The sequence below is a fragment of the Grus americana genome, chromosome 1 (genome assembly GCF_028858705.1).
Source record: "Grus americana isolate bGruAme1 chromosome 1, bGruAme1.mat, whole genome shotgun sequence".
Taxonomy (NCBI): domain Eukaryota; kingdom Metazoa; phylum Chordata; class Aves; order Gruiformes; family Gruidae; genus Grus; species Grus americana.
Genome location: NC_072852.1, coordinates 56,820,794 through 56,841,659, shown reverse-complemented (window position 1 = coordinate 56,841,659; position 20,866 = coordinate 56,820,794). Strand labels below are relative to the sequence as shown.

At 48.8% G+C, this 20,866-nt stretch overlaps 2 protein-coding genes across 2 annotated transcripts in view; both read left to right on the top strand.

Moving 5' to 3' along the window:
• The window catches only part of EP300 (E1A binding protein p300), a 65,995-nt gene extending 60,437 nt beyond the window's left edge, over nucleotides 1–5,558 (top strand). Inside the window, exons 30-31 of the mRNA XM_054822582.1 lie at nucleotides 529–810; nucleotides 2,139–5,558. Of these exons, the coding sequence (XP_054678557.1) occupies nucleotides 529–810; nucleotides 2,139–4,379 (2,523 nt within the window). The 3' untranslated portion in view covers nucleotides 4,380–5,558. The remainder of the gene's footprint in view (nucleotides 1–528; nucleotides 811–2,138) is intronic.
• Nucleotides 5,559–16,559: 11,001 nt separating this feature from the next.
• On the top strand, nucleotides 16,560–20,376 carry LOC129201799 (histone acetyltransferase p300-like). The gene is made up of 4 exons (XM_054813540.1): nucleotides 16,560–16,852; nucleotides 17,254–17,371; nucleotides 17,890–18,064; nucleotides 19,579–20,376. The coding sequence occupies exons 1-4, from the start codon at nucleotides 16,737–16,739 to the stop codon at nucleotides 19,620–19,622; spliced, it is 453 nt and encodes a 150-aa protein (XP_054669515.1). The 5' UTR covers nucleotides 16,560–16,736; the 3' UTR covers nucleotides 19,623–20,376.
• Nucleotides 20,377–20,866: the final 490 nt, after the last annotated feature.

Genomic DNA, 20,866 nt, shown 5'->3' with positions numbered 1-20,866 from the left:
AAGTGTACAAAGCATTGATACTTCAGAGTTGTGCCCTGTAAATTACAGTTTTGGCTGCAGAATTGAGTGGCACACTAGACAAGTGTGATGTGGCATGTAGACATGGTGCTTAGGGAGCACATTTTAGTGGTGGACTTGGCAGTACTGGGTTAACAGTTGGACTTGATCTTAAAGGTCTTTTCCAACCTAAACAATTTTGAGTCAAAGTACCAGTAAGTCTGGGCACTCCTTGCTGCAAGGGCAGTGGGGATAAATACAACTGGGCTCATACAGAACTTCCTAACAGTCCAGATTGTCACAACAGTTCTACTGTTACTCTTCAGTCCAGTGCTCCTTACCCAATGCTTCTGAAGAAGGTGAACCTGCAGGGCACCCAGAGGTTTGAAATTTCCCAGCCCTTACAAGCCCAGCACCCTGGTGGCACACATGCAAGTGTTCGTTGGTCCTGGAATTGTACATTCTGTGTAATGACGTTTGGCAACCAAAACATCTCGATAAGTGCTGGCATTAAGTCTTTTTACTTTTCAGGTCTTCTTTGTCATCCGTCTCATTGCTGGTCCTTCCGCCAACACTCTGCCCCCCATTGTCGAGCCTGACCCACTCATTCCATGCGACCTGATGGATGGGCGTGATGCTTTCCTAACCCTTGCTAGAGACAAGCACCTGGAGTTCTCCTCACTCCGGAGGGCTCAGTGGTCAACCATGTGCATGCTGGTGGAACTGCATACCCAGAGCCAAGACCGCTTTGTTTACACCTGCAACGAGTGCAAGCATCATGTGGAGACCAGATGGCACTGCACTGTTTGTGAGGTATGCTTGGTGAAGTTTTCCGTATTTGTCTCCCCATATCTCTGTGCCCAGAGTGCTCTTCACTTAAGCTAATTTCTCAATATTAACTGGTGGAAAAAACATCTGTACAGCTCACCTTCTAGCAGTTCAGAAAGAAGAGAAACATTTTCTGTAACAAGCAATTCTACTAATCCACTACTTTGTGTGATTTTTGTCTTCTACTTTCAAGCTGTGGAGAACTGAAGTAGAATTGTATTTCCTGTAGTTCATTTAAGGTGCTGCCGCTTAAGCACTCGGGAACTGTAGCAATTGCTTGAGCTGTAATGGTAGGATCAGCTGATTTTTCTGAAGAGCAATGCATCCTTTCTTCTTCCAGAGTCAGAAGTGATGTGCTGCAGTATTTCTGTAAAGAGGGCTCTCCATTGGCTTACACAGAGGTTTTGCTATGCTGGAAGTCAGACTCCTATACTGGGGTGACTCTTGTGCTACCCTGGTGTCTCTCTGTAGAATACTGCAAACAGCATTTTTGTCTTCAAAAGTGTTTGCAATACCAGTGTGTTTGAAGTTAGAGTCCAGTGGTCTGGGTCAATGCTGTGCCCTCCAGAAGCTGGACTAACCTTGAGTCTGGCTTGTAACTTAATTTTTTAGCCTGCTGGAATTAAATGACTGTCTGGGAGGGATTCAGTTCTGAAATGTTCTGATTTAAATTTGATGCTCCGTTTTCCTCATATATACCAGAAAATAAAGTCTAAATTTCCTATGGATTAATGAATCCTGAGGACTTGAATCTTCTTCTTAAAGATCAATTACTGAGCCCAAACTCGTGTGCTGTTGCTTTCACAGACTGTAAATGCTGTTCTGTTCTTCTGTCAGCACACTCTGCTGTTTAACTCACCTGAAAACTGAAAATGCAGCTTTCATTCTTCTTTCTTCTTTGAAAATTGGTACCTCTCCTGTCACTCTTGCCCTTTTCTTTTGAAGCAGCAGCAGATGGGCAGCTGTTTGTTCCTTGCCTTTTTCTTCTTTCCTATCAGAAAGAAAGGGATTTTTCTGGCCCAGCTGAATAAAGTGTGATTTACTAGGTCAGAGCAAACTTGTTTTTCAAGCTCTATATATTTGTGTAGATTTCAGACATCCTTACACCCACACGCTTTCCCTGGCTATAATTTGGATTTATTCCTCCTCTAGTACCTCAACATGGCATGAAAGATTGATTTTATTTCTTTTTCCCTAGAGCAACAATTTGCCTGGAACAGACTGGGAGTAATTTGTTGAGGTGGCATGACATCAATTATTTACTCTATGGAGTTTCAGGAACACTGATAACTTTTCTTTTGTTCTCTTTCCAGGATTATGACCTGTGCATCACCTGCTATAACACTAAAAACCATGACCACAAGATGGAAAAATTAGGCCTTGGTCTAGACGATGAGAGTAACAACCAGCAGACTGCAACCACCCAGAGCCCTGGTGATTCCCGCCGCCTGAGCATTCAGCGCTGTATCCAGTCTCTGGTCCATGCCTGCCAGTGTCGTAACGCCAACTGCTCACTGCCATCCTGTCAGAAGATGAAACGGGTTGTCCAGCACACCAAAGGCTGCAAACGCAAAACCAACGGAGGGTGCCCCATCTGCAAGCAACTCATTGCGCTCTGCTGCTACCATGCAAAGCACTGCCAGGAGAACAAGTGCCCAGTGCCCTTCTGCCTCAACATTAAACACAAGCTCCGTCAACAGCAACTTCAGCACCGCCTGCAACAGGCACAGATGCTCCGAAGGAGGATGGCGAGTATGCAGCGGACCGGTGTGGTAGGCCAGCAGCAAGGATTACCCTCGCCAACGCCAGCCACTCCAACAACTCCAACAGGCCAGCAGCCCCCAACACCGCAAACCCCACAGCCCCAGCCTCCACCTCAGCCTGCCTCGCAGCCTCAGCCGGCCCCTCCCAACAGCATGCCACCCTACACCATGCCAAGAACTCAGCCCCCTAATGCTGTGTCCCAGGGCAAGGCAGGTGGCCAGGTGACTCCTCCAACTCCACCCCAGCCACCTCAACCACCAGTTCAGGGTCCTCCTCCGGCAGCAGTGGAAATGGCCATGCAGATCCAGCGGGCAGCAGAGACCCAGCGTCAGATGGCACAGGTTCAGATCTTCCAAAGGCCAATCCAGCACCAGATGCCCCAGATGCCACCTATGGGAATGAACCCTCCACAGATAGGCAGAGGTCCCGGTGGTCATATAGATCAAGGAATGGGGCCGGCGGGAATCCAGCAGCAACCGCCATGGGTGCAGGGGGGCTTACCCCAAGCTCAGCTGCAGCCAGGAATGCAGAGGCCATCCATGATGTCAGTAGCCCAGCCGGGTCAGCCGATGAATATGGCACCTCAGCCAGGGATGGGTCAGGTACCTGGTGCTGCTCAGCCCAAACAACCACCTCTGCCCCAGGCAGCCTTACAAAACCTACTGCGGACTCTCAGGTCTCCCAGCTCACCCATGCAGCAGCAGCAGGTGCTTAACATCCTTCACTCCAACCCTCAGCTGCTGGCTGCTTTCATCAAGCAGCGGGCTGCCAAGTACGCAGGGTCCCAGAACCCCCAGGGGATGGCGGGTCAGCCTGGCATCCCCCAGGGTCAGCCAGGGCTCCAGCCGCAGCAGGCCATGCAAGGGCAGCAAGGAGGGGTGCACCCCAACCCAGCCATGCAGAACATGAACCCCATGCAAGCGGGAGTGCAGAGGCCCAGCATGCCCCAGCCGCAGCCGCAGCAGCAGCCGCAGCAGGCCATAGCTGGGATGAATCCTCAGGCCCAGCAGATGAATATGAATCACTCGGGGATGGCTCCCCAGTTCCGAGACCTCCTGATGAGACGGCACCAGATGATTGAGCAGCAGCGCCACCAGCAGCAACAGCAGCAGCAGGGAGCAGGACCAGCACTGGGGCCAGGAATGGCCAATCACAACCAGTTTCAGCAGCCCCAAGGCGTCGGGTATCCCCAACAGCAGCAGCAGCAACAGCAGCAGCGGATGCAGCATCACATGCAGCAGATGCAGCAAGGAAATATGGGACAAATAAGCCAGCTTCCACAGGCCATGAGTGCAGAGACAGGAGCCAGTTTGCAGCAGGCTTTCCAGCAGAGGCTACTTCAGCAGCAGATGGGGTCCCCAGCTCAGCCCAATCCTATGAGCCCCCAACAGCACATGCTCCCCAATCAGGCCCAGTCCCCACACCTACAGGGCCAGCAGCTCCCTTCATCACTCACCAATCAAGTGCGTTCTCCGCAGCCTGTACCCTCACCGCGGCCCCAGTCCCAGCCCCCCCATTCCAGCCCGTCCCCCCGGATGCAACCTCAGCCTTCTCCGCACCACGTCTCCCCGCAGACCAGCTCCCCACATCCAGGACTGGTAGCTGCCCAGGCAAACCCCATGGATCAAGGGCACTTTGCCAGCCCGGACCAGAGTGCAATGCTTTCCCAGCTTGCTAGCAATCCTGGCATGGCAGGCCTCCATGGTACAAGCGCCACGGAACTGGGGCTCAGCTCCGAGAACTCAGACTTGAATTCAAACCTTTCACAGAGTACACTAGACATACACTAGACACGTTGTAGCATTTTGGGAGCAAAAAAATAAATAAAAAAAAGAAAAGAAAAACAAACTTATTTTCTCAAGACTTTTTGTACTGAAGACAAATTTTTTTGAATCTTTCTTAGCTAAAACAACATTTTTCCCTGGAACACATCTGAACTCTGCAGCAGTAGTTTGTGGTTTTAAAAACAAACCAACAATGAACCTGAGGGACAGTAGAGTACAAAGAATATATTTTTGTTATGGCTGGAATTGTAACCAGTCCTTTTTCTTGGGTTTTTTTTTTTCTCCTCGTGTGTGTTGGGGAGGTCGGGGAAGAGGGTAGTCTTTTGGCTGTTCACCAAAGGATGCCCTGCTCCTCCCTCCAATAGGTTTTATTTTTTTTTTTAAATTAATGAAAATATGTAATATTGATAGTTATTATTTACTGAGGCAGATGGTAAACATTTTCCCTATTCTGGTTTTTCTTCACCTCACTGAAAAAACACAACACAAAACAGACAAAACTGCAGGAGAACCTTTTCTTAAAACCGGAGGACAAAAGGGGTTAATGTTGCTTTAAAAATACATTACATATATAAATATATATATATAAAAATAAATACCAATCTTTTCCTCTTTGGTTGGAAATATGTCAATTCTTTGAAAAATGTAAAAATAATAAATAACTCAGTCCCCTCCTGAAGTCTACTTTTGTCCTCCAAGAATTTTCTATACAAGAGTCTGAGCTTAAAAAAAATCTTCAAGTATTAAAAATAATTTGTACATGTAGAGAGAAGACAACATTTTTGCAAATACACAGGGGCAGCTGCCAAATGGATGTAGTATATATATTGTGGTTTCTGTTTTCTTGAAAGAATTTTTTTCGTTATTTTTACATCTAACAAAGGAAAAAAAAATAAAAAAGAGGGTAAGAAACAATTCCAATGGGATGATTTTAACCTGAGAAAAAGTCCCTGGGGTTTCTTCTTTATGCTTGCTTTCTCTCCCATGCCCCTTTCCCACCCTCTTCCACTTTCTGTAAAACTTGAAAATAGAAAGCAAAAAACCCTCAAATGTTGTAAATCATGCAATTAAAATTGATTACTTATAAATATGAACTTTCGATCACTGTATAGACTGTTAAAAATTGATTTCTTATTACCTATTGTTAAATAAACTGTGTGAGACAGACAGCCTGTTTTTAATGTTTCCCTTCTCTCCCACGTGTTGCTTGTTCTTAAAATGGCGGGGGTAGCAGAATACATGCTACTTCCTTCAAATGTTCACTATTCAGACGTTGGAGAGCTATTTAATGTATATGACTGTTTTAAAATGCAAATCTCTAAGAAGGGATGTGGAGTAATAATTAGTCTTCTAAATGGACGTTTTTGGTACAACGCTGCGTTCGCGTTCGTTCCCGGCATGTATCTTACCAAAGAAACGAGGTCTGACCTCAGCAGTTGTGCCAGTCAGCTGTACCCCCCACCCTGCTCACACAGCCTGCGAGCAGCTGATCTTCAAAGGACCTATTTTGCATTTTGAGATGAGAACTATTGTTTGGATATGTGATATTAAAAAGATCCTATTTCACTTGGAATATATTGTACACCTTTTGGCACTGAAGCGTGAGCATGAGGTAAGCTTGTGTGGACGTCCCGTAGACGCCGCACTGAGACAGCGCGTGGGCGATCTGTCGCCCCGTGTCGCATCCGGTGATCTGCCAGACATAGGGCACGTGTGGTCGGTTACTGTATATTACACATATTTGGGGGATTTCCTGAACAGAAATGCTTCAGCTGTGGAGCGTGTGTGTAGTACACCCAGTTGTGTGCTGCCCATAGCTGTGCGCGTGTGAAGTTTATCACATCATGTGAGAACACGTTGCATGTCGTGCGCCGGCTGGGAACCACGTACACAGCTGGTCTGTTGAGGGCTTCCCAAAATACAACCTTACTCTGTGCGTGTATCTACAGTGCTGGCTGCCTAGGGAATTGCACACCTGGAAAGACCCAGATGTGACCAAAGCACATCATCTGCAGAACACCAGCGGTGGTGTAAGCATCAGCATATCCACAAATCCCAGACAAGTAACAATGTAAGCAAGCTGCCCTCGGGGAAACTGCTGGTGGAAGATGACGGAGGGGGGAAGCTGGACAGATGGCAAAGTGGCAAACAGAAGTAATGTTGTATTGTGATGTTGGACGGGTGTTCAAGGCTGTTAGAATGGGAGTAAAATGCTTGGTATTGGGGTGTAAACACAAGAGGATAATGAATCTTGTATAAAGAGGAGTATTTGATAGCAAGAAGCCTTCAGCAAGATGGTGGAGAGTTCCTAGGGGAGCTTAAGGAAAGCAGCCCTGTGCTTTGGTGTTGCCCCTTACGTAATCCTCATAGTGGTCGCCCCTGTGGGGTTACCCCCTCTGCTTTTGGCTTGTCAGGCAGGAGTATAAATAAAATTCCTTCTGACCACGTACTGGCTAGTAAAGAGTACCCAGCTTTCTGACTTGTATGCTACACGTCTTTCAAGTTTGGATGCCAAAATAGCGACTTGCTTAAAAGATGCCATGAGGCATTTTATGTGACAGCACAGCTGCTCTGTCCCTCTTTGTAGGTCCTGTATCTGAGCCAAGTTCAAATATCTTATTGAAGTGGTGTGGATGATTGAGGGTATTGAATTTGTGTGGGGTTTCTTTCCCCTACATCCCTCTGCTTTCCCTGATGCTACTGGAGAACCAGAACCCACCAGTTAGGGAAGTACTGTGGCTGACTGGGGAAGTGGTAGGACTTCAGGATGGCAACAAAATTAGGATGTCATCTGTATCGCTGCAGTGTGCTCTTGCCAAATCGGTTGCATCCAAGTTAGAGTAGGTTGTTTCACTTCTTCAACCAGCAAAAAGAACTCACACCCTATGTTTTAGCAGTCCAATCAAAGATTTATTGTCCGGTTACCATGATGCTAACACTTATAGTCAAATAACATGCAGTTCAGTGATATAAACTTTCTAATGTCTACCCCTTCTAACGCCCCTTTGAGGCCTAGGGTCGATGACTGAAGTCACAGCTGGGGAGAGCTTACTGTCACAGGAGGAGTACAGTCATGGTTTCTCCCTCAGTCTTGGGGTCATCTGTAAAAAAAAATACACCTTGCTCTTTCCTGGTTCATTGTTCCACATTATGTACAAATTTATTGCTTATGGAGTGTTTTACATATTTGTTCTTTGTAACCCCTAAAACTGGTTTTACCCAGCTCCCAGTTACTCTGATGACTTGGCCATCGGTGAATTGCTTATAGCCCTGGACCTGCAGTGTTGTCCTGTGACTCTATGTTTCTGCACTGCCTTCCCCCCCACACCCCTTCTTTTTTTCCCCAATTCTGTGCAGAATGCGAGAGGCACTTGTTATTACAGAATGGCTGAGGTGGGCAGGCACCTCTGAAGATCATCTAGGCCACTGCCCTGCTCAAAGCAGGTTGCATGGGGTCATGTCCAGATGAATTATCTCCAGGATGGAGGTGTCACAGCCTCTCTGTGTACTTCTCCCACTAGGTATCTGTATAAATAGGTAAGATCCCCCTGAGCCTTCTCCAGGCTGAACAGTCCCAGCTCTCTCAGCCTCTCCTTGTATGACAGATGCTCCGGTCCCTTCATCATCTTCCTGGCCATTTGCTAGACTCGCTTCGCTGTGTCTGTGTCTCTCTTGTACTGGGGAGCCAAAACCTGGACACAGCACTTCAGGTGTGTCTCACCAGTGCCAAGGGGAAGGATCACCTTCCTCCATCTCCTGACAATACTCTTCCTAACGCAGCTGAGGAGGCCGCTGGCCGCCTTTGCCACAAGGGCATGTTGTTGGCATACGTTCAGCTTGCCACCAGGACCCCCAGGCCCTTTTCTGCCAAGCTGCCTTCCAGCATGTGCTGGTGCCTGGGGTTGTTCCTCCCAGGTGGAAGACTTTATGTTTCCCTCTGTTGAACTTCATGAAGTTCCTGTCAGCCCATTCCTTTGGCCTGCGGAGGTCCCTCTGGATGGCAGCACAACCTTTTGGTGTATCAGCAGCTCCTCCCGGTTTTGTACCATCTGTGAACTTCCTGAGGATGTACACTGCCCCGCCATTCAGGCCACTAATGAAGATGATGTTAAACGGCATTGGCCCAGTGCCAACCCCTGGGCTACGTCACTAGTGACATGCCTCCACTGGACTTTGTGCCAGTGATCCCAACCCTTCAATCTGGCTTGCTATCTATTTATTTAGCCTGTACTTCCTGAGTTTGTGAGGAAGTTGTCAAATATGGCATCCAAAGCCTTAAGTAAATTCAAGATAAACAACTTTCACTGCTCTCCTCTCATTCACCAAGCCATGCGTCTCATCACAGAAGGCTGTCAGGTTGCTTAAACATGATTTCCTTTTCATAAATCCATGGTGACTATTCCCATTCACTGTCTTGTCCTTAGTGTGTTTGGAAATGGTTTCTGGGAAGGTTTGCTCTGTCACTTTCCCAAGGATTAAGGTGAGGATGACTGGCCTGTAGTTCCCCAGGTTCTCCTCCTTTGAGACAGGAGTCTCACTCTTCCACTCCTCAGGAACTTCCCCCAGTCACTATGATCTTTCACAGAGAGTGGTGTTGCAACGACATCAGCCAGCTCCCTCAGCACTTGGGTGTGCAACCGTCAAGTTCTGTGGGCTTGAGCATGTCTAGTTTGTTTAAATGTTCTCTAATCTGATTCTGCTTGACTGAGAGTGTCTCCAGACATCCCCACTCAGGTCTCAGGGAGCTGCGATTCCTGAAAGCAGGGAATTTCAGAGAGGCATCCAAATGTGCTGATTTCCCAGTAAAGTTATGACAGCTTTCCCCAGGATGTCCTTGTTTTCATGCCTACACGTGGGCTGGGCCCCCGCCTGCGATGTATCAAGATCTCTCCTGTCCACATCATACTGCAACCTTTGCTTGCTAAGCTAGTCCATCACTTCCTTACTTGATTGTCAGTTCTCCTATGCCTTGCCTGTTGTCCCTAGTTTAAAGCTCTTCTCCACAGTTTGGGCAGCCTTTGCTTAGCAAAGATGTGTTTGTCTCTTTGGTCAGGTGGACTCCATCTCTTTATAGCAGTCCTTGATCCCTGAAGAGGGTCCCATGGTCATAAAAGCTGAATCCCTATTGACACCAGCTGCACAACCAGTTGTTGGCTGCATCTGTTCCACCTCAAGTACTTTCACCTCACCAACAGAAGACCGCTCAGCCCCCATACTTAAGCCTGTTGCATCCAGAGCCATGAAGTCACACTTGATATGCTCCAGGTCTCCCCTAGCAGTATCGTCGATGCCCACGTAGAACAGCAGCAGGGGGATAACAGTGTGAGAGCTGGACAAGCCATGGCAGCCTCTCCATAACATCCCAGATCTGAGACCCGGGCAAGCAGCACATCTCCTTAGGCAGGTTGGTAGATGGGGACCTCTGTCCCCTGCAGCAGGGAGTGTCTCGCTACCAACACCCACCACTTCCGCGTGCTGCTGCTGCACGGCTCAGGCCCAGGCTCAGGCAGTTCAGACGTTTCACTGGACACAGCTCCCAGCCCCATGTCTACTGTGAGGGCACTGAACCGATTCTGGGATTGTCCTGTATGTGTGCAGGTAGAGCAGGAGACATCCTCCTGGTGCTGCAAGTCACAAACTCCCAGCCTTCATCATCATGGGAGTCTCTGATTCCCAACCCGATGAGCAGATTCTGCCTTCAGTATAGATGTGGGGTTCAGGCTCTTGAAACTGCAGGGTCTCCAAGAAGATCCTGCCCAGCCCCAGCCTCAGCCAGAGCAAGAAGCCCCAAACGCTCCCTGCAGCCCAAGACTTGCAAAGCTGTATCCTCCCTCAGGAGAGCTCAGTTTGGGTGGCTCTGATGTTACACGAAGAGCTGTTCCAGTGGCTGCCAGAGACCGCGCCACATGGCACGTCACCCCCATTGCTGAGCACGGGGACTCTGATTCACTTCTGTGTGCCCCACTGTGCAAACCCCTGAATCTGTTAGCTGCGCTCTAGACCCAGCAGTTACATAGGCTTCTCCTTAGTACCTGCTATCAATTAGTTACAATAATAAATATTCAGCAAGTGTCACACCACATAACTGTACAAAAACTAAAACAATGTTGGCAACAGTCACCTGGTCATTAGACAATTGTTGTAACAGTGAAATGAGTTACAAGACAGCTCCCGACAGCCAAGACAAGTCCAGACAAAGCCTGACAGGGCCCAAGTTACTCACATAGCCCAGAGTTTGTGGCCTCTTACAAGTGGTGGCAGCACCACGACAAAGCTGAGGTACACAATGTGACAGTGACAGCCATTCCAGATTCTGCTTCCTTTTTCAGTGCTTCTTCCGGTGTTTCATACGCACTTAGTTCCTCTGCGAGAAACTCCACCTCCTGTTTCCATAATGGTCTTTTTACACACACCACGTCCTTGATTGTGCTGCTCCCAGTTCCAACCAAACGCAAGGACTCTGGGCCAACCTCTCAGGAGAGTCTGGAGTGGGTCCTGTATTGAAAGACAGCAGTGGTCAGAAGCGTCTGCTCCTAATGACTTGTTCTGCCTAAGTGCGTGAAGTGGCCTCCTACCCTTAAAATGAGCTTTTCTTTGAAGAACAGCCATTCGTTGCCCTGGCTGGGGAAGGTATGTTTTTACAAACCCTCTTAGCAGCTGCCTTGGTCCAACACAACCCTTGGGTAACTGTCAGTTTGCACAAGGAGCCATTTCCTCCTTTGGCTCGTCAAAACAGATCGTGTGCTATAGATCCCAGCCTGAGACGGAGCCTAGCTCAGCCTCTGAAAGCATGAGAGCACGACAGGCTCCATCTGCAGTGGTTTTGGCAGCATTTATTTCTGCATCGTGATTGAAAAGCCACTGAGCTGCTCCGTCAGCCTTGACAGGCATGTTGTGTGCATTGGCATCTGCCCACCTGACTTCGATCTTGCACTTCGTTTAGAAAAATGGGGGTTTGCTGATTTGCTTGAGTTGTCTCAGGGGCACTCCCTTAGAACAGGGTCTTGGTTGTAACTCCCCAGCAGGGATCCTGCGCACGGTGGATGGTTGAAAGGGAAACCTGTTCTGTAACCGGTGCTGTGGGTAGCCGATGGGCAATCAGCCATGGCTCCAGTCTACGCTCCCTGTTGTAGGGAGTGTGGTGGATTTAGGGAGGGTGGAGGAATTACTATTGGCACCGCCGCACATAGCCATCTTTGAAGCCCTTCATAGCTCCTGGTGAAGCTGGCCTGGCTCAGATTGTTGTTTTCCCCAGGTGTGCTGGGTGGTGGCAGGCTCTGGCATATCTTGGGAGCACAGAGCTACGTGGGATGCAACCGCGAGCTCTGTCAGTGGGTGTTTTGCTTCTCCCCATGCCCCTGCAGTCCCCAGGGCAATAGCAGCAATGGGATGGCAGTGACAGTGGCATTACAAGAACACTCTTTGCTAACCCACTCTTCTGGCTGAAAGGGCACAGCTGCTGCTGCCCAGAAAAGCAGGGAGTCCTTCACTTAGTTTTGTTACCTTCTTCACTTTTGCTTTTCGTTGTCTTTAATTGCCCCACACCATTGCTGTAGCCTTTCTAAAATGGGGAAAGGATTCAGGTACAGCTGCTTACCCTATGGAGGAAGAGTCGCAGCAGCATGGGACTCTGGGGCTGGTGAAGCAGAGGCTTGGATGTAGGGGCATCCCTGGGCTGGTAAGAAAGGATCTCCAAGGGCTGGAAGGCAGGACTTGGGTGTTAAATTTTGGCTGGGAAATGAGGCCAGGTAAGCCAGGGCCCAGTGCTCTGCACTGCTGCCGGGGACAGTGGCCATAGGAGTGGGAGCTGCAAACACAGCACTGGAAGCCTGCGCCCCATTTTCTGCTTGTAGCAACCCCAACTCCCTAAGCTGAAGGTCCTTCAGGCATTTGCTTTTTCTTTGCTTTCTTGAGATCGCAGCAAGAGCAACAGCAGCAGTCAGGGAACCCCATGTTCTTCATGTGCAAGTGTTCTGTTCTGGCAGCAGGTCAGTAACTTCAAGTTTCTCTAAAGAAGATCCTTGGGGCAGGTACTTTGGACATACATTTTTTTAGTCCACCTACTGTAACCCATGTTGTTCCTCTCCTGGGCTGTGGACTGTGTGCTGTGTCTTGCCTGAAAAGGTATTACAGGGGCATGTGGGGAGATGCGAGGGAGGAAGAGGATGCCCATCCCTGCACAACTCATGCAGTCTGCTTGGTTCCTGGAGCAGCACATTTTATTTTCTGTTGTAAGAAGATCTGAAAGCTTCCTCTGGGGGAAGAAGAGCTGACAGGTCATAGGAGAGGCACTAGCAACCCACTGTGGTGTTAGATCAGTACTGTGCTGAAGCAAATATACTCATTTGCTTTGATCACACCTGCAGCAGAGATTACATCTCTGTCCAGCCAAAGATCAGGACTTGCTTTTTAAGTTGGTATCCCAAACAGCTTACAGTCTGTGGTCTACACTGAGTCATACAAACCCATGGGCAAGACAAGTCTCTGTCCTTGCTTAGTGTTGCCACTCACTGAAACCCACAGCGCACACTTGCCCAGCCCAGCTGGCATTCTGCAACCTGCAAGACGAGATGAGCTAACCCACTGGAGCTCATCTGGAGTCACTAGGAGCCGCCCTGCAGCTTCACCTGCCCTGTACAAGGTGGAAGACAGCCATTGAAGCAGCAGATGAGACTGATATCAGTGTCCTGCAGGATCGTGTGCAGGCAGCAGGACTTCAGCACTGCCTTTCTGGCACTGGTCTGCAGATGGTGATGTTGGTGTAGGAGACAGGGGCCCCGAAGCAGCCAGCCCAGAGATGCCACTTCTCAAAATGACTGGGGTGGGGGTGGAATGGATGCTGGAGGGGGAGTGAAGCTGAAAATAAATGGCCCCTCAGTGACTCAAAGCAGGTACCTAAGGCACCTTTGTTCTCTTGTCTCTGTTTCGAAGGGGAATTCAGGAATCTGGTGTCCACATCCACCCTGTGATGATCATGTGTGCAATAAACCAAATGACTTGTTTTAAATCCAGATTCTTCCTTGGATCATGCATTGTTGTACCATGATGGACACTTCTAGGACACTCTCTGGAACTTGTGATACTTCTTGTCTGCTTTATGAAAGCAGTGACTTCTCTCCCCTTTATCTCCAGCCTCATCTGAGATTGTCTGTGCATGTCCTGGGTCAATGGAAATGCACGGCTTCCATTAAAAAGAGCCACATTTTTTCAGCGAGACCCAACTTTGCACAAAGATCTTGTTCATCTTGCCTTGCAACGTTCCATTTTCTCATGATGTGGCTTTGTGCTGCAAGTTGCGCTGAGTTGCAGCTCAGTGATCTCAAACATATGTAAATATCTGAAATAAATTTAAAAGATCAGGTATATGCTGGGAAGACCCTAATTCTCTTGCTGTGATGACCACGCTGTGGAGTACGAGATTTGTGTGAGCCACATGAGAAAACGGCTCCTTCCTGCTTGTGCCACAGTCGCTGCGTGGCTTCAGCAGATGCGCCCTCCTCTTGCCTTCATTTCCAACTGCACCGGGGTACACCAGGCCCTGCGCAGTTGTACATAGGTGGGCACCTATATAGCCCTATGGAGGCTTTGAATGTGTTTGTGCTGCTGGGACAGGTGCGGGTGGGGGTGACAGGAGAGTGAGATTGCATCATTTCCTTTCCCTGTTAGGCTCAGCCCAGTTTTTGATTATAGAAGCTCGTAGCTTTCTCCCACAATTCAGTTGGTTCCGAGGAATCAAGGGGAGAACAAGATTTATTATTACAAAGTAAATCTTTGTCCAGCACTGAGATAGGGTGAGGAGTTAAAATCAGAAGGCTTATTTCCAGGATGATTTTGTGGGTTTTTCCCTCCTCCTTTTTCCATCACTAAGGTGTGAAGGTTGGAGTGTGGCTCCCAGTACCGTGTCTCCCTGGTGAGCAGAGGTTTGGGAGCCGTACAATGGATGTCTCACCAGGCCTGTGGATTGAAAGCCAGGGCAGCCTAAGGCCTGGGGTGTGACCTGGATCTAACAGCACCCGTGCTGCCAGGGCTTGTAACCACTGCCTAGGTTAGAGCCACCACAAGTTAGAATCCCAAAATCACGCGTTTAAAAATAAAGGCCTCAGGTTCTCTTCTGTTTGCTCGCTGTTTTCTCATCAGAGCTTGTACTGAAGGATTTCAAGCCTTTTTTCTGTCACCTGGGCCCAATTCCCCAGTGTCACCACAAACAGTGAGAGAGGGCCCTTAACTGCAACTTGGCAAAGCATATGTAAAGGGGTTTCCACCTTGGTAAACTGCATATAACATGCCAGGCTGTATGGATGTTGTAATGTCATCTTCTATTAGCTGGACTTACTGGTCCTCCAGGTCGCCACTTCTGCTGGGGAAGGTGACCTGGCAGGACATGGCAGTGCCCCACATCTTCCCAAGCTTGCAGAGGAATCAAGGACGCAGCACAGCTCAGCACCCAAAAGCCAGATTTCTTGGGCACATTGTTTGTTTTACTTTTTTTTTATTATTCTTTGTATGTTGAGCTGTGCTGACATATTCTGGCAGAGCTAGCATGGTAGCAAAATAGCAAGAAAGGACAGGCTAACTTCCTATCTGTGCCCCTAACTGGGATGCTTCTTGGGTCTAGGGTTGGATTATTTGTTCACTACATGAACTGTTTAATCACTGCGTCTATTGCATAGTGTGATTTAATGACAAGTTGCTGTAAATACATAAGAACTTCAATCATAGAATCATAGAATCACAGAATGGTTTGCATTGGAAGGGACCTTAAAGGTCATCTAGTCCCAACCCCCCTGCCATGGGCAGGGACACCCTCCACTAGACCAGGTTGCCCAAAGCCTCATCCAACCTGGCCTTGAACACTTCCAGGGATGGGGACTCCACAACCTCTCTGGGCAACCTGTTCCAGTGCCTCACCACCCCCACAGTAAAGAATTTCTTCCTAATATCTAATCTAAATCTCCCCTCCTTCAGCTTTAAGGCCATTACCCCTTGTCCTATCAGTACTTGCCCTTGTAAACAGTCCCTCACCTTCCTTCCTGTAGGCCCCTTCAGGTACTGGAAGGCTGCTCTAAGGTCTCCCTGGAGCCTTCTTTTCTCCAGGCTGAACAACCCCAACTCTCTCAGCCTGTCCTCATAGGAGAGGTGCTTCAGCCCTCTGATTGTCTTCATGGCCCTCATGTGGACTCGCTCCAACAGGTCCACGTCCTTCTTTTCTTGTACTGGGGACCCCTTGTATCAGGAGACCCAGAGCTGGATGCAGTACTCCAGGTGGGGTCTCACAAGAGCAGAGTAGAGGGGCAGGATCACCTCCCTCGACCTGCTGGTCACACTTCTTTTGATGCAGCCCAGGACACGGTTGGCTTTCTGGGCTGCAAGTGCGCACTGTCAGCTCATGTTGAGCTTCTCATCAATCAATACCCCCAAGTCCTTCTCCTCAGGGCTGCTTTCGATCCATTCCCCGCCCAGCCTGTAGTTGTGCTTGGGATTGCACCGACCCACGTGCAGGACCTTGCACTGGGCCTTGTTGAACTTCATGCGGTTCGCATGGGCCCACCTCTCCAGCCTGTCAAGGTCCCTCTGGATGGCATCCCTTCCCTCCAGTGTGTCGACCACATCACACAGCTTGGTGTCGTCAGCAAACTTGCTGAGGGTGCACTCGATCCCATTGTCCATGTCACCAACAGAGATATTAAACAGCACCAGTCCCAGTACCAACCCCTGAGAAACGCCACTTGTCACTGGTCTCCACTTGGACATTGAGCCATTGACCACAACTCTTTGAGTGCGACCATCCAGCCAATTCCTTATCCACCGAGTGATCCATCTCTCCAATTTAGAGACAAGGATGTTGCATGGGACAGTGTCAAATCATGTGGCACAGTGTAACATTAAGGATGATCTGACAAGAGGTTTCTGTACGTTCTGCAGCCCATGAGAGACAGCAGGAAACAGCAATGGTTTAAATCTCCTGCCTCTGAGTAGGCTGTTACCCATTTTTACACAGTGCAGGATGTGCCTTCGCTTAAGGAAACACAACCAGATGTTGGCTGCGTTGCACTTGCGACGTAAGATTCTGCCTGAGGATCCTGAATCAATACAAGGGGTATTTAAAAAAAAAAAATAACTGCACGCATTGAGGGACTGTCCCCGCCTCAGAGGCGGTGTTGGCCGTTGGGCGGTGCCGCATGCTCTCCTTGGCTGTTAGTCCTGAGGAAGTAGCATTTTCTCCGCACCGCCCCAGGCAGGGCCAGGCACCAAGGCCAGCACTCTCTCCATGCCAGGAAAACCCCCACCCTGAAGATATTTTAGACTCCAGTGGCGTTGTGCAGTCGGTGCTTCCGTCGGTAAACTGCAGCAGCGTCGGTCGCCATGAACTCTGAAATAGTCGGTTTGGAGTCGGGAGGCTCTGTCCCGTCAGGGGGCAGCCAGAAGCAGTGGCATGCAAAAGTCACTCAGGATCTCCGAAACCACCTTGTTCATAAATTGTGAGTAGCTAATATCAAAACAATCTCCTGGCGAGTGAGTTGCTGCCTCTGGGGTGTGTGTGGGGCAGGAGGAGGCCTGGCTTATAAACCAGGGGGTCAGGGGGTGAGTTGTGTCGGGGTGCATGAGAGGGGAAAGCAGAAGCCCAAAAGGTATGTTCTTGCTCTCCTGGTCATTAATGGAGCTGCACCTGCTGGTTTGGGGCTGTTTATTGGAGGAAGCGTCCCTCTCTGTACTCAGGCCGTCAACGTGGGGGTGGTGTCCCCCAGGAGCAGTAGCAATGCCTCAGTCTGTCGGAAGACTTGCTCGGGGCTTTGTGTTCAGATCGCTGGGGTTGGTGCTGATGTCCCAGTCTGGGGACATCCTAATCACTTGCATGCTTGCTTTTTTTTTTTATTTCTAGAGTCCAAGCCATATTTCCTACTTCTGACCCTGCAGCACTGAAGGATTGGCGTATGGAGAAACTGGTGGCATATGCTCGGAAAGTGGAAGGTGATATGTATGAATCGGCAAACAGCAGGGTGAGATGCCGTCCTCTGTCATACAGTCGCATGTGTGTCTGCCTTCGTGCCGTAGTGATAGTGGAGGAAGAGGAGTGAAAGCGCAGATGAGAGCCCCAGGCTGAGGAAGCGTGTGTTCAGGGGCTGCTGGACGGGCTCTAGGAACCAGCCAGCTGCAGGCTTCTGCCTGGGCGTGCTGGGAGTCGGGGTGGTGCCTGTGGGGGTGTGCTGTGCCTGAGGCCTCTCGAGGTCCCCTGAAAGCAGCGTGGAGCTCCTCACTGTGATTCCCCCAAAGAAGGGTCGGACACGAGAAGAGACGTGTCCAGCGTTGGCCTAATAACGGTTGCCAGCAATGCCCTGAGCAGTGCTCCTTTTTGCCCTCCTCTCTGCCCAGCAGCCCCTGCAAAGGGAGAGCCACCCCCACCCGAGCCAAAATGTGTGTGTGGAAGGCTGTTTTTCAAGCTTGGATCCCTGAGACCTGTTGCCTTTACTGAATGTGTCTGTCATCTCCTTTCCTGACTTGTACTGCTCCCCAACAGGCAGAGTACTACCACTTGCTAGCGGAGAAGATCTATAAGATTCAGAAGGAGCTGGAGGAGAAACGCAGAACCAGGCTGCAGAAGCAAAACATGATCCCAAACGCTCCGGGCATGCCACAGGCTCCCATGAATCAAGGGCCCACCATGGGACAGCCCCAGCCAGGGATGTCTGCAAGTAAGAACAGTTGGGTTACTGACTACCTGGTGCAGGAGAATCCTGTACTGTCATTGTCATCATGGTCAGGCTTATGACCATTTCCCTTTTTTCATTTCATAGTTACCTTTGTAAAATTAGTCTGCCAAAAGTTGAGCAGCACACATTCGTTGGGGTTTTTTTGTTTTGTGTTGGTTTTTTTTCTGTTTGCTTGTTGGTTTGCTGAGCTGTTCTACCTTACTTTCCTTTTTCAAAGACAGTACCATAAACGTGTGACCAAGGGTTACAAGTCCATAAACATTTTTTCTTCCAAACAGTGTTTCCTTATGGAGTCAGCATAGGAAGTGAAGGGAAAAAGCATTACTAAACCCCTTGTGCCACTTCTCACTGCACTCAAGAATGTGGAAGCTGGCCCTGAAACCAGAATGGCTGCCACTTGGTGCTGGAAGTGAAACTAGGCCCATGGACTTGCAGGATTCTCATGAGCTCTTTGAAATGACAGAGAGTAGAAAAGTAAAAGAGGAGGCTCTGGAGGAGCAGTGGATGAATTTATGAAGCCTGGGGACCTGCAGCTTGAGCTCCCCACCCCAGAGCATGGGTGAGGGGACAGTCCCAGCAGACAAGCAAAAGGAGCCAGTGTGCCAATGCTCCTAAAGGTTGTTTTGGTGATGAGGGACAGATCTGGCGCTGCAGTACAAAAGGCTTCTCCAGATGCACGACTTGGAGCTGAGTGCCTGTGTCCAGCTTTGAGAAAGCAGCCTGGCCTCCGGTCTGTAGGAATAATCCCTCCTGTTGCATCCTGGACTCCTTCTGTGCTTTGGACCTGCCAACAGCCTTTTTATAATGCTATTTCTAAAGTTTTTTATTTCACATGGTATCGAAACAGAGACCAGGCCCAGAGAAGCAGTAGGGAAGGAGACAGGGAAAGTGAAATTGAATCTAAGTTTTGGGTTTTGGTTTCTTGAGATTGTTGGCAACGTTATATCCCTAAAGAAAGGAGCTGGCTTTACAAAGACTTTGCAATTACTGTTACATAACAAAGTTTTTATTACTAAAGACAATATATGTGTTCATTAATCAATTTGAATTTGATTTAAATGAAAATGAAATTATTTAAGTGATATTTATTGAAAAGGTTTATTAAGAATAGCAACAACAAATGAACAGCCATGGGTTGGGGACTACCTTTAAACCTGTTCTGTGTCAACACAGAACTCATTTTTGCTTAAGCTTTCAGGAAGCCTTGAGCCAGCCTGTCTGTGACCTAAGGGAGCAATGCTGCTTGTTCCGCTCTGGGAAGGAAGCAGGGGATGCACACCAGCAATAGCTGATAATATGTTACATGAAAGATTATTGCAGTAGAAAGATTTAACGAACCTTCAATTTTGTATCTGTGTCTTTTCTGGAAACAGCTTTGTTGTCTTTCATGCAGTGCACTGTCTAGCAATATTTGCAAGGGAATAGCAGCCTTTATCATTTGTTTCACTATCAACTGCATTATTTAAATACTTGAAAAGCCATTTTCTGTTTAACAGTGCTGGAGGACTGTTTGGCAAACCTGAACCTGGAGGACCCCTGACGCTATGGAAATCTGCTGATCAAGTTGCACGCAGTAGGCTTTACAAAGCACCCCACCACTGTCCCTCTGTAATTAGGCTGTGACCCCAATCGCTACCCAGGATTCTCAGCCTAGTTCACACCGATAGTGACGTTCCTTTGCATTTAGATTGACAGGCTGTAACCTCGTGCTAGAGCCTTTGGATTGTCTGGAAGAGCAATCCGCGTGTATCTGTCACATTGGTAAGCCTTTGGAACAAACCTCTTCCATGCTGCCTTACTTTCACCTGCAACTGAGGCCGTACTCTGTGCACGAGAGGGGAACTGTGCCTATGCTTCACATGTTGTTTGGCTACACACTGCAAAGTCTCTACAGAATAGGAACGTTTAGTACAGGCTTTTTTTCCCCTCTTTTTTCTTTTTACAATGTCAACACAATGAAGGTGATAACAAAGTAAAAGGGGTAGAATGGGAAATAGAACTAACTCCAGGGGACTTACCTTTGTGTAAAAGAGAATCAATGCCAGAGACATACGGTGAGACACTTGCTTCTTGGCTATTCTTGACAACAAGCTGGGAATGAGGGGTGTTGCTACCAGTTTTACTAAGACCGCATCACTTTTCCATGGGGAAAAAAAAGCCGAAAGGGAGAGAAGCATTTGTACTATGAAGAAGCCATGCTATAGATGTGTAAAAATTTTAGAACCAACTGCATAGCACAGTAAGCACTTCAAGACCTCTTCTGCATAGGTGGTATTTTCTTTGTCAAATAAAACATCTATTTATGCACAAAATCTCCAAAACTGATCATTTGAGGACATGGGGAGCAGCAGCATTACCTTGTGTGGGTTGTTCACCATGCGATTCCTGGACACAGCAAGGTGGGAATGAACGAGTGAGTTGTCTGTCCTCTGCACCCTGCTTGCCCGGCAGCACTTACCAGCATCCACTGACAGTTCCCCAGCCTGGGTGATGTGCTAGTTATGTCAGCGGTGCGGGACAGGGATGAAGGCGTTGCTCGCATGCCATTAGGCACCAGCCACGCTAAAGGCATTCCTCCCATCTAAAACCAAGTCCTTCCCACTTACCGAGGTTTCTAGGAAGCTGTGTGCATCCTCGGTTATGTTTAAGGCACACAACTCCTGCTGTGCATCTCCGTGGGGCTCAGGGACGCTACATTTGCACCCCATGTGCTGATGGTTACCGGGCATCAAATCTGTCCCTGGGGCTGAAGTTTGGGGTTTTGCTGGGGTGTTTTGGGTTTTT

Excerpts from the sequence above, each read along its gene's own strand:
- LOC129201799 (XM_054813540.1), top strand. The coding sequence starts at position 16,737 with ATGAACTCTGAAATAGTCGGTTTGGAGTCGGGAGGCTCTGTCCCGTCA. Across the intron at positions 17,372-17,889 it reads ATGAATCGGCAAACAGCAGG|GCAGAGTACTACCACTTGCT; the intron begins GTGAGATGCCGT and ends GCTCCCCAACAG. Across the intron at positions 18,065-19,578 it reads CCAGCCAGGGATGTCTGCAA|TGCTGGAGGACTGTTTGGCA; the intron begins GTAAGAACAGTT and ends TCTGTTTAACAG.